Here is a 12,282-nt window from a genome sequence, read left to right on the forward strand (position 1 = left end):
GCAACACAGCCAATGACAATTGACATTTGATTGTGGTATATCTTGTCTATGATTATACAGCAAAATTCGTCTTTTGTGAATATTGAATTTTGCAATTTTGTGAGAATTCGCGGCTATAAACCAGCAATATGGTTCTTGAAAGTACAATGATTTGTGTGGATAACAGTGACTATATGAGGAATGGAGATTTCCTCCCAACGAGGCTACAAGCTCAACAAGATGCTGTAAACTTGGTATGTCATTCCAAAACACGGTCAAACCCCGAGAATAATGTGGGTTTACTGACACTGGCAAACACTGTTGAAGTCTTGGCAACATTAACTAGCGATGTCGGGCGTATTTTGTCAAAACTGCACCGTGTACAACCCAAAGGAAACATTAACCTACTTACGGGTATTAGAATTGCACACTTGGCGTTGAAGCATCGTCAAGGGAAAAACCACAAAATGCGCATTGTAGTCTTTGTCGGTTCTCCCATTAACACCGACGAAAAAGAGCTAGTGAAACTGGCCAAAAGACTGAAAAAGGAAAAGGTGACATGTGATGTTGTTTCTTTTGGAGAAGATTCCGAGAACAATCCTCTGTTAACCACCTTTGTTAACACTCTGAATGGCAAAGACAACACATCTGGTGGTAGTCACCTTGTGTCTGTGCCAGCTGGGGGCTGTGTAGTGTTGTCGGAGGCTTTAATTTCAAGTCCACTGATTGGTGGAGATGGAGCTGGACCGTCTGGTTCTGGTTTGTCGCCATTTGAATTTGGAGTTGATCCTAATGAAGACCCTGAGCTTGCCTTAGCACTGCGTGTGTCCATGGAAGAACAGAGACAGCGCCAGGAGGAAGAGTCTCGCCGACAGCAATCCAACACAGAAGGAGAGTCTGGAGGTGCTACAGATGCACAAGGTGGAGGCATGGAACGAGCTCTTGCCATGTCACTTGGTGGCCGCGAAGCCATGGAGCTATCTGAAGAAGAGCAGATTGCACTAGCTATGCAAATGAGCATGCAGCAGGATGTACCAGTAACTGAAGAGAGTATGGATGTCTCTGAAGAATATGCCGAAGTAATGAATGATCCTGCTTTCCTGCAAAGTGTACTTGAGAATCTGCCTGGTGTAGATCCCCAGAGTGAAGCCATTAGGAATGCCATGTCCACCATTAAGAAAGATAAAGATGAGAAAGATGACAAGGACAAAGATAAGGATGGAGGAAATACTGGCAATACATCAAATGAGTAGGATTTTGCTATTTTTATTGATTACACTGTGCTCGTAAATTTAAACAACATAGACAACACTGTGCTGTGTACTACTATTATAAATTTATAAATACAGATGAATTTCTTTCAATTCATTCTTTCACTGTCTTCAGTTATTATTTCCATGAAATCCAGTTAAGCCCTTCTATATTATCATACTCTGTAACAAAAAAATTGATACTGAAGTGGAGTTGGAATGACATTGCTAAAACTTGTTTGAAGAAAATTGTATTTTAAGTGACAATTGAACAATGTTAACATAACATAAATACATATTAATCCCTGGTCTATCAACTGATGTATTTTTGAATAAACCCAGAATTTTTTGAATAAAAGAAATTAATAAAAATCTGATAATTTCCCAATTGAAATCAAAATATTACATAATTATATAATTACAATAATACATATAATACGACTCTAAAACAGCAGAAATTTCTATATGTATAACAAAATTATTAATCACAGTGACAGCGATTGCTTTTTCTGTGTTTTGCTTCATTTTCATCGTGTTTTGTTGTTACTTGCTACGGGCTTGCTACGCAACTCTACGTCTGTAGTCTGACTGTTTAGGTACTTAAATAAATGTAAACAATCTTGAGACGTCTATTTAATGAAATATACATTTATAAAATGATTTTCCCTTACCTTCAAATACAAAATACAAATACTTCGCTTCATATGAAATTGCATGCCTATTTTTATACCTATTGATTTGTAAAGCATGTGTTTCAATAAAAAGATGTATCAAGATTGTTTACATTTAGTTAAGTACCTAAACAAATGGACTATAGAGGCCTATTTTTGCGTGTGGTTGTTGTTACTTTAATTGTACCTTTCAACAGTTTTTTATCTTTATGTGTACTGAAAATAGCGTCCAGCAACTTTTGAAAAGTTCTATTCTATAATGAAGAGCGCGAGTGACGAACGCGCTATGCACCGTGAGATAACTTGAATGTGTGCGTCCGTACACGGCGCGCGGCGGATATGCACACATACAAGCTGCATTGGTACGTGCAAACATTGCATTGCATGGAGTAAGGGCTTAAGCACACGGCCTATTTTATGCACGCAGACGACGCGCTGAGGACGCGCTGACGGCGTCGTCAGTCGTCAAACGTCGTCGCGTTAACGCGATTCAAACGAGATTCAGTCGTAGCCAGTAAACCTATGCACAAGTTCACAAATCCATACACGGCATAAACGCGCGTTTCACCCTCGTTTGTGAAACGGGCATTTACGGAGCGTACTCTCAATTGTAGCACAATGGCGTCGGTTGAGACAACACTGCTTACGCTAACTTTATTACTGATTTTAAAAAGAAAAAATATACACGTAGTCCCTCCCCCATTATGAATTATCCAAGCAATTAGCATTCGTACTAACTACTATTGTCCAAGTGGATCCTATAGCTCCGTATAAATTACATACACGACGTAATCGCAGTATGTTGCTTCTTATATTTCTACTAACGCTTCTGTATTTATTTAAAAACGATTTGGAAATGCCGCTACAAATCCCGCGCGGCCTCGCGGTGCCGCATTATACATTCTATCACTTCAAATTAGAGGTGCGTGATAAATAATGTCACGATGATCCGCCGTCAAACAGGATCCCCGTGATTCGTTCCGAAGAAACGACGTTCCAAAGTCACATAGGTGTAGGTATTGGAACGGTCCAATAGCTGTTTTTTTTTTTTTTTGAATGATATTTAGCAGTTGGCCGCTGATGGCCTTTACTGCGCCACCGGAGAAAGAGGGCGAGCTGAAGGCTCATAACCCCGAAAATAAACTTAAAGCTAAGTAGCGGGCCTGAGGGCGCCCAAGTGGGCACGGACCTCGGCTCAGGGCGCTACTGGAGACTTCCGTCAGAAGGGCGTGCTGTAGGAGAGAATCTACCACTGTACGTGCTGAAATGAGGGGCTCGACGACCTCGCCGGCGAGGACGGTTGGTGCGTGAGGGACGGGACTGACTAGCGATCTGGTTGGACTTCAAAGTGGCGAGAGTGATAAGGTCGTCAGGGTCGTTGAGGACTTCCCTTGGCCGACGGGTCTTACGTACGCGGTGAGGTTGTTCCCTGAGGGGGTCGTAGGAAGATGCAGCCACCACGAGGGGGTTGGGGTGGTGAGGAGCAGAGTCGAAGTATTTCCTCGATGCCTGTTTCATGAATTGGGCTATTGTGGGGAGCCGTAAATCTATATGGAGGTTAGCGTTGCGCAGGTACCACGGGGCACCCGTCGCGTTGCGCATGAATCTATTTTGGAGAGCCTGCAGGCGGTGTATTAGCGCGGGATTTGCCTCAGCGAATGCGACGCTGGCGTACGTCATGATTGGGCGGAGCAGGTCGTGTACAGTCTCACCTTATTGCTAAGGGAGAGTTTGCTATGCTTGTTGAGAAGGGGATGGAGCCGGCTCATAACAAAGTGGGCGCGATCGCGGACGGTTTTCACGTGTGCTTTGAATGACAGCTTCCTATCGAGCGTAACTCCTAAGTATTTGACCGTGTTCACCCAAGGGATTTGAAGGTCAAAGAGCGAGATCGGGGTGATTTCTTGTAACCTACGACTGGATAGGTTACTTCGCGTGAAGAATACCGCCGCGCTTTTGTCGGGATTGACTTCGATTCTCCATCTGCGAAACCACTCGCCTAGGCGTATGCTCACTCACAAGGGTCGTAGGTGCTTATACTACTAGAAAGGGCGGATGAAAAAAATTTGCAGCAGTTATTATAAACCTATTTATGAACAAAGTAAAATATTTTTGTATATTTCTTTATTATAGGAAGAGTTGGTATTTAATATTTATGTATAATCTACTTTGTGTATTCTACTAGAAATATAATTAACTGCCTCCGTGGCCGAACGGTTACCATGCCGGACTGCCACGCAGAGGTCCCAGGTTTGATTCCCGGGCCGGGCGAAATATTTGTATGACCTACATTTATTTCTCTCGTGAGTTTGGGTGTAATTTGTGGTTGTCTATATGTGTATCCATGGCACCCGCGACACAGGATTTCCCTAATGCGGGGCTATGTTGAGTGTGTGCGTTATTATATTATATTAATTACATTACACTTTATTGCTATTTTTAACAATCCAACGATTCGCATTAAATAAGTAACACACAAAATTACATTCAATACAAAATCAACTTTTTGAATGGAATTGAAACTTATTACAAAGGGAGTAAAAACTTAAATCATTCTATAAAAAACGGCTATAATTATTAGAAAGAAGCCGCTGGCTAAAACCGTATATCGTGATGTAAGTTATAGGCGTGACAAGGTCACGGAAGTGACAGTCGTGACAAAATCACGATGATTTATCACTGTGATTTTTTTGAAACCGGAATGACAGTCACGGCGATAGAAATGTAACGCTATTCCCCATGTCTACTTCAAATCAATTGGAACTTTTTTATTTAGACGATAAGGTCTGCAGCTGTTAGTTGAAAGGCGCATGTGACAAAAACTCAAAACCGAGAAAATTATGTTTAAAGAAATTTAATTGAAAAATATCTACTTTTCTCTTGAGATAACTAAACTTCACACCTTATATACCTAGGAAAAAAAATACATGTGATAGTGACAGATCGGTCTTTTTTCCTGATCACAGCGGGAAATATAAGAAAAAATTTGAAAAACTCAACTACAGCGGCAAAGATTCAAATGCTAAGTAATATACTGTACACCAAAAATGTTCCTCCGTCCGCTGCCCTTTCAGTGTGACTACTTGACCCATAAACTATGATATTACTGACTGGTATTTGTAATGTTATTTTGCTCTTGCCCGCGACTTCGTCTGCCTATGGCCTGCGTAGAATAATTACATCTAGTAGCATAGTAGAGTTTACATAGTTTTATTGGTTCTCCATACAATCTTCTTGCAAGGGGACTTGCAGATATATTTTTGTGACAAAAAGTAGCCTATATCCTTCTACCAAAATTCATCGATAATGGTTCAGAAATTCATCTATATTGGTTCACCCGTTTAGGCGCGAAAACGTAACCCCCAGATTTACTTTCGCATTTATAATATTAGTGTAGATAAAGGTAAGTTTATTTCCTGTTTTTTGTAAGACGTCTTAATACAATATCACCAATTTTATTAATTAGCTATTGCTTCATGTTTTCGACAAAAGCAGTCAGTATCTTGGAGGTTTAAGCCCGTGAAAGTATAAAGCAACATTGTAGTTCCACTTATTTATTACAAACAGAAATTTACCTATTTGACATTTAATAATAGTAACTTACGCGGTATTTAGAAACACAGACCAGTCACAACTAAGTTTCTGTCACATCTGTATCGGTATCGTTTGCGTTTGCATTGTTAAATCTTTAAAAAGCAGTAGGAGCATTGTTTATTCCCAATCTCTTTTTTTTTCCTTTTATAGAGGTATATAGTGTACGAGACTAATGACTAAACCAGAATAGTTACTGCGCACTGAGTAGGGAATCGCCTTTACTTTCTTAGGGTCGTATTCCAGAACTCTAGCTCAAGTCAGGATCTGAGTATGATTTCAATCACTGGAAATACGACCGTAATGGCAGGGACTTGAGTATGATTTCGAGTGCTTTACTCTGACTCAAGTCAGGATATGAGTATTGCAGTAAGCACTGAAAATCATACTCAAGTCCTTGCCATTACGGTCGTATTTCCAGTGCTTCAAATCATACTCAAGTCTGCTCAAATCCTGACTTGAGCATTAAGTAGAGTTCTGGAATACGACCCTTAGTCTATGATAAAGTTTTATCGTTAATTTTAAAAGCTTACTGGCGTCATTCCAAAAATCCTTACTTCGGAACTTTTCTTTCGCTTCTCTCAACTTTTGTATTCTCTCCCACTCCTCCACTGGCTTCGGTTTCGGAATATCTAAAAATAAAGGCAATCAAATTTTTAAAATTAAAATGAAGGTTTTTATCATTAGACAAAAACCTTCATTTCCTTTGAACGAACAATGACATTGGTTGCAAACTAAAAAATCCGAGTCGACCGCGACGGAGTGGCAGTGGAACCTTATGCCCGATTAACATTACCTTCGTATTTACGAAAATCAATGCAATGGTGTCAACTGACAACCTAAAGTTCTACTAAAATTATACTGAAGTATACACTACAAATTATTATATTATTTATTAGCCAGATTTATTGTGAAACACTTTTGGCTTCACAGCAATGAATGCCCAAAGATATGTCAATCGATCTACTCTATCCGATTTCAAGAGCCCTGAATCAAGGGTGGATGTGGCCCTTAAGTTATAAAATAGAAATATGAAGGAAGTTTGTTTAAATAAAAATACGTTAGAGTCGATTACGGAGTTCTTTAAAAACATTATAATAATGCTTTTACAGTTTACATATTCTCTACGCAATCCTCAAAAATAAAATGATCATGGACCAACATTTCAAGAAAACAGTTAATCGCCATACAAGCAGCATAGTCCGGTATTTAAAGAAGCGACACGCTATGATGGCCGTTTTGACGTGTGTTCACTCATAAGTTTCTTATTAATTCATAACTACGTTGAAGGAGCTAATCGCTGTACATTGGTATCAATAGTGACGTGCAGTAAATGTATAATTTTACGACACAACTTTTGTTATTCGAAATTTAAAAAAATGAAATCTAAATACTGTCGTCTCCTAGCCAGCACAACTCCACCTCCGGCAAACTCGCGTCAAAGCCCAATGCAAAACAAAGCAGTTTCGAATTGACGACAATAGGTATATTAAGTCATTGACTTACAAATAAATGGACGACGGGTCTAATACAAAAACCACGAAAAAAATGTCCCAAGTTAACCTATTTAAACGTAGTGACATGTAAAGAAGCTAAAACGTTGAATTTAAATTGTAATGTCATCGCTGTACTGTCTAATTTTGCTTGCTTCGCTGTCAGTCGAACAAACGAAGACTAAAGCGTGAATGACGCTCTGTATACGATTTTAACGCCCTATAAGTTCGGACACTTTTTAGCGCGGACCCGACGTCCATATAATTGCAAGTCAATGTATTAAGTAAAGAAAAATATTTTCGTTTTATTAAAACTTTTTCAATCTAGACCTTTCAATACTAGTTATAAATCTAAAAACGTATAAATGCGACTCGCATTTGATTATTTTTTTTTCTATAATGAGTTGAGATTACTTCACTATTGTAATATGTATATCATGCGGGTACTGTAGTACCTACTAGTACACCAGAGGTCGCGACGAGTACCAAATAGCTATTTTTGCAAGTAATTTGTTCTACATTAACAAGCTGGAATATATCAAAGCTACTCTAATTTCTAGTGATTATGTAAGTCAATGGTGATAATAAACAAATCTACTAGATGGCCCTTATTGCATAGATTTTTATGTGTAGTACCGGCTATTCTTTTATTTTGTACAGGATCTACCCTCAGGATCTACCCATATTCGGCAGTGTAAATTCATAATAAAAATGAAAGTAAATTAATAATGCTACTATTATAAAAAATAAAATTAGTAATGCTACTCCGCGAACCCAGTGACGGTTAAATCGTGTAAAATAGCTGCGCTTTTGTTGAATATTTTTTCATGCAGTTAATTATCCCACCCTTCCTTAGCATAAAATTAATAAAATAAATAACACAAGCGCAACTACCGTCACAAAATACCAAAAATATTCACTGTATCGCGGAGTAGCACATTAGTTTACTTCCATTTTTATGAACATGGACTTCAGCAAAGTAACGCTTGAATCTATTAATTAGTTAATTCATAAATTAGTTTGTAACATACAATGCCATTTATTGACATGCATATTTTGTCATTGTTCAGAAATATTTGAATAATACACACATCAAAAGTGTCTAGGGATCAAGTGAATATTTTTGAAATAAAAATTATTTAAGCAATATTTACCAAATCCAGTCTTCCAGGACGACTTCTTACTTTAATGCTTATGTTTTATTTAACCGCTTACCCCTATATTTAATTAAAATAAACTAAAATTGATGTTTTTGCAAATTGTGGGAAAAAACTCAAATTAACGGCGTCAATTAAATGACAAAAAAATGGCGAAAATGATGATTTTGCTCATTTTTATTATAAAGATAAGAAAATTAATAATCTGTATTTCCACCATTAACACGAATCACACAATTACAGCGATTTGGCATGCTTAAGATGAGTTCATCAAAATCACTTTGAGGAATGGCCGCCCATGTGTTTTGTAACAAGTCAAAATATTGTTGTAGAGTATGTACGGTATGCATACTCGGCACAGCTCTTCTTTGAAGCATATCCCATGCGTGCACAATTGGATTGAGGTCTGGCGATTGAGCAGGCCACGGCAGAACGTTGATACGAGCTTCGGCAAGAATGCGTGTTACGACTCTAGCCGTGTGTGGACGTGCGTTGTCATGCATTAGTTGAAATGAATCACCCAACTGGCCTCGCAAAGGGATGATAACATCTGAAACAATCCTCTCTGCGTAAACTTGAGCATTGAGGTTACCCCTGATCCAAATGAGATCGGTTCTTCCGCCGATCCAAATACCGGCCCATATCATTATTGTTCCCCCACCATATGGATGAACTTCCTGACAATATCTCAGACGTTCATGACGTCCAGATGTTCTCCAAACTCGAGTACGTCTTGTATCCGGTCTCATACCGAAGCTGGATTCATCCCAAAAGCACACATAGCGCCAGTCTTCTTCCTCCCAGTTTCTGTGTTCGCGAGCCCATCGTAAACGGGTCCTGCGATTGCAGGGTGCAATAGGTGGAACTCTGAGCGGCCTTCGGGATCGCAGACCCACTTCACGTAAACGATTTCGGATTGTTTGATCGCTTATTAGCAAGCCTGAGGAGCTGTAGAGCCTCGTAACCAACATCATGGCGGTCATGGTACGATTCCGTCGAGCAGTATTTTGGATATACCGGTCCTGTCTGCGAGTCGTGACGCGAGATCGTCCTCCATGTCCCTGGGCCACGCTGCCCGTCATGCGATAGCACGTCCAGCGGCGACTTATGACGCTCTGTGTAGTGTTAAGAGTGAAAGCCACAGCACGTTGCCTGGAACCAGCTTCCAACATTCCGACAGCTCGCATCATCACTTCTCGGGTTAAATGATGTCGTCTCTGCATAATAATGTAAATTGTTTCGGTTCCGATGCAGATATTGTAATGATTTTGTCAAAACGCTATAACTCATTTTTATACAAAACCACATTGACAATCGATTTTCTTCTTATTATCGAATTTTAAACAATATTCCTTATTTAAATGTTAAAACTCACTAAAAAGTATCAATAGCGATACAAAAAAGTTAATATAATTAACCCTAATTGCAGCAATACTCTTAAACGTAATTGATCCCTAGACACTTTTGATGTGTGTATTAGGTACCCACAAGGAAAAATAAACTGACATCTTATATATCATATTAAAGATTAATAAATTGATATCCACGGTCATTTACATGAGATAAACTACTTCCAGGCTAATAGTTAGGGCGCCACTCTTATTAACTTATACGTACAGGTATTTTAGTAGCAGTAGAGCTCCTTGTGAACGAATTCGTCCAGGGTAGTACTGCCACCTTACCTATAGTAGATAGTGTAATAAGCCAAATATAATGAGACAAATAAGACTTGTCGATAAACGCCAGCAACAGCATGAACGAGCCCTTGAGGCGCGAACGATATATATATATATATATATATCTATGCTTTACTATAATCCTTTACCTGGATCTGCTTGCACATTCTTTTTATTTAATAAAAGCATTGAGCTCTTAATGTCTTCTAATTTTGGCTTGAAACTTTTATTACTGCGAACTCCGGCTGCAAAAAAGAACAGTCATAAGCGGGCTAAGTTTAAGAACCCAATAAAAGAGGATTCTTTACGCGGGAGCCACTTTTCTACTGGGGTAATTAGGTAATTAGGTAGGTGGGAGGTACTGGGGAATCTACTGGACCAAGTAGTTCCGAAGTACACTGAAGGCAAAAGGATGTCAATATGATAATTTAAATTCTTCTTCTTCTTCGATCGTTTATAATTGAACGTGCCATTATCTTTTTTTTCATCAAAAAAAAAAAGTCAGGTGCACCACAGTCCATTGTCAATTTCAAAAATCTTTTAGAAAAACCCTTTCGAATTTTTTTTAATGAACATTTGGAATGAGAAAGGAAGCCTTTCCGAGCTAGTGAGGTGAAAAAATACTTTATTAGATTTCAAAATGACTACAACTTTAGAACAGCAATTTAATACATTCACCCCTCTGTCGTCGAACGGTTACCATGCCGGACTGTCACGCAGAGTTCCAGGTTCGATTCCCGGGCCGGGAGTAGTTGTATGGCCTACAATTATTTCTCTCGTGAGTTTGGGTGTAATTTGTGGTTGTCTATGTGTGTGTCCATGGCACCCGCGACACAAGATTTCTCTAGTGCGGTGCTATGTTGAGTGTGTGCGTTATTATTATACCCTAATATATTAATCTTGTATACATACATCCTGGCTTTCCCATAACGGGTATAAAGTTGATGTCTTTGCTCATAGATTGTTTAAAAGCCGCAATCTTCTTCACTGAGTCGTTAAAAACATCTCTAGGAGTCTGCTTTGCTTTGTGAATGTCGTTAGATGATGACTTTTGTTGAGAGTCTGAAAGCAAGTTTAGTAAACAGAATCACGCCAATTCAACACTAAGCGTGAGTGGCCCTATACATTTTTCTACAGACATTTCCATTGTCACGGGCGCCATCCTGACGGCAAGATGCACAAGACTATACGAGCTATAAGCATAATCATTATAGATACTATTACCGTAGTATATTAAGACAAATGGGTAAAGCGCGTGAGACGACCAGAGCGGCATATAGCCGTAGGAGAAAAGGGGGGCAATGGGAGCCACTTAAGCAATTATTGTAATAACAATCGAATTACAAAATAAAATATTTATATTATAACTACTTTATAATGAAATTAACATATTGAAGTAATACGATACATTTCAATCACTTTGACTTTATAATTTGGGAATCACAATACTTTAAAAACAAATACATTTTAACCGCCATTGTCCTTACGTGTTGGCAATCTATTTGCAATTAGGGTCAGGTAAATCAAATATAAATATCACAAACATAGCCCTTGCCGGAGACACACTGCACTCCGCGTAAGCCCAAAACACACAAAGTGCACTAGTACCACATTTCATTGTCTTGCTCCAATTCGTTGTATATTGTCCATCTAATTCCTTTTGGGTCATCATTTTCGTCATTTAATTGAGAGAGAAACAATAGGTTGAGATTGTTTTCTTTAATAAACACGTTGGGGTTCAATGGAAAAATACCAGCCAATCTAAAGCCAGTCTCCCGACTCCCAATCGACTCCTATTACCCACAAATGATATGTCTATAAATAAAAAATGTCATCAAAGTGGAGAAGATAGGTCATAGTTTTCACGTGGGTCATTCACACGCTTATTTATTTGTTATATTAATAGCATTATTTACGTACTTAAATTTGTATCACAGCTGTTGTTATCATAACTACTACTGGGCGTTGTTTCCAAATGTCTCTTGTAGATTATTTCGAATTTTAGGCGGTTTGGCTGCACTTGGTTTTTCTGAAAATACGTTGTAAAAATTTCTCAAAACTTTTAATTTACAAATTTATAAAACTACGTGAAAACTATGACCTATCTTCTGAACTTTTGATGACATTTTTTATTTATAGACAGGTCAGTTGTGGGTAATAGGTACTTAGATGAAATCTAATTGCTTTTCGGGAAACTTGGCAGAACACAAACGAAAAATTTATAAATGAAGCGTGAAATCCTACAGTACTTGCTTCTAAATTGACTAATAAAACCCAGGAATTTTAAATATATAACTAAATAGTTGCTCTACAAAATTATAATGTTAGATAACTGCATTGCTACTGAAAACAAGAAAAATGCTTTTAAATATTTACTTTTTGAATTTGAGTTATCTTTTGCAGTAGAATTTACATAATTTTTGTTTTCTTTTTTATTTTGATTCATAAATGAACTTGTACATTTT

General features: G+C 38.3%; 2 protein-coding genes across 2 annotated transcripts; one reads left to right on the plus strand and one right to left on the minus strand.

Annotated features, from left to right (window-relative positions):
- The first annotated feature begins 36 nt into the window (after nucleotides 1-36).
- LOC113240043 (26S proteasome non-ATPase regulatory subunit 4) lies at nucleotides 37-1,413 on the plus strand. Its single transcript, XM_026477247.1, has one exon. It carries the CDS (start codon nucleotides 129-131, stop codon nucleotides 1,230-1,232), a length of 1,104 nt encoding a protein of 367 aa, XP_026333032.1. The 5' UTR covers nucleotides 37-128; the 3' UTR covers nucleotides 1,233-1,413.
- LOC113240002 lies at nucleotides 1,275-11,943 on the minus strand. The gene is made up of 6 exons (XM_026477196.1): nucleotides 11,905-11,943; nucleotides 11,738-11,846; nucleotides 10,730-10,879; nucleotides 9,967-10,062; nucleotides 6,025-6,123; nucleotides 1,275-1,412 (listed from the first exon to the last, which is right to left on the minus strand). Exons 1-6 carry the CDS (start codon nucleotides 11,941-11,943, stop codon nucleotides 1,369-1,371), a joined length of 537 nt encoding a protein of 178 aa, XP_026332981.1. The 3' UTR covers nucleotides 1,275-1,368.
- Between the last annotated feature and the right edge of the window lie 339 nt (nucleotides 11,944-12,282).

The sequence above is a fragment of the Hyposmocoma kahamanoa genome, unplaced genomic scaffold (genome assembly GCF_003589595.1).
Source record: "Hyposmocoma kahamanoa isolate Upper Pololo Valley unplaced genomic scaffold, ASM358959v1 119, whole genome shotgun sequence".
Lineage (NCBI taxonomy): Eukaryota > Metazoa > Arthropoda > Insecta > Lepidoptera > Cosmopterigidae > Hyposmocoma > Hyposmocoma kahamanoa.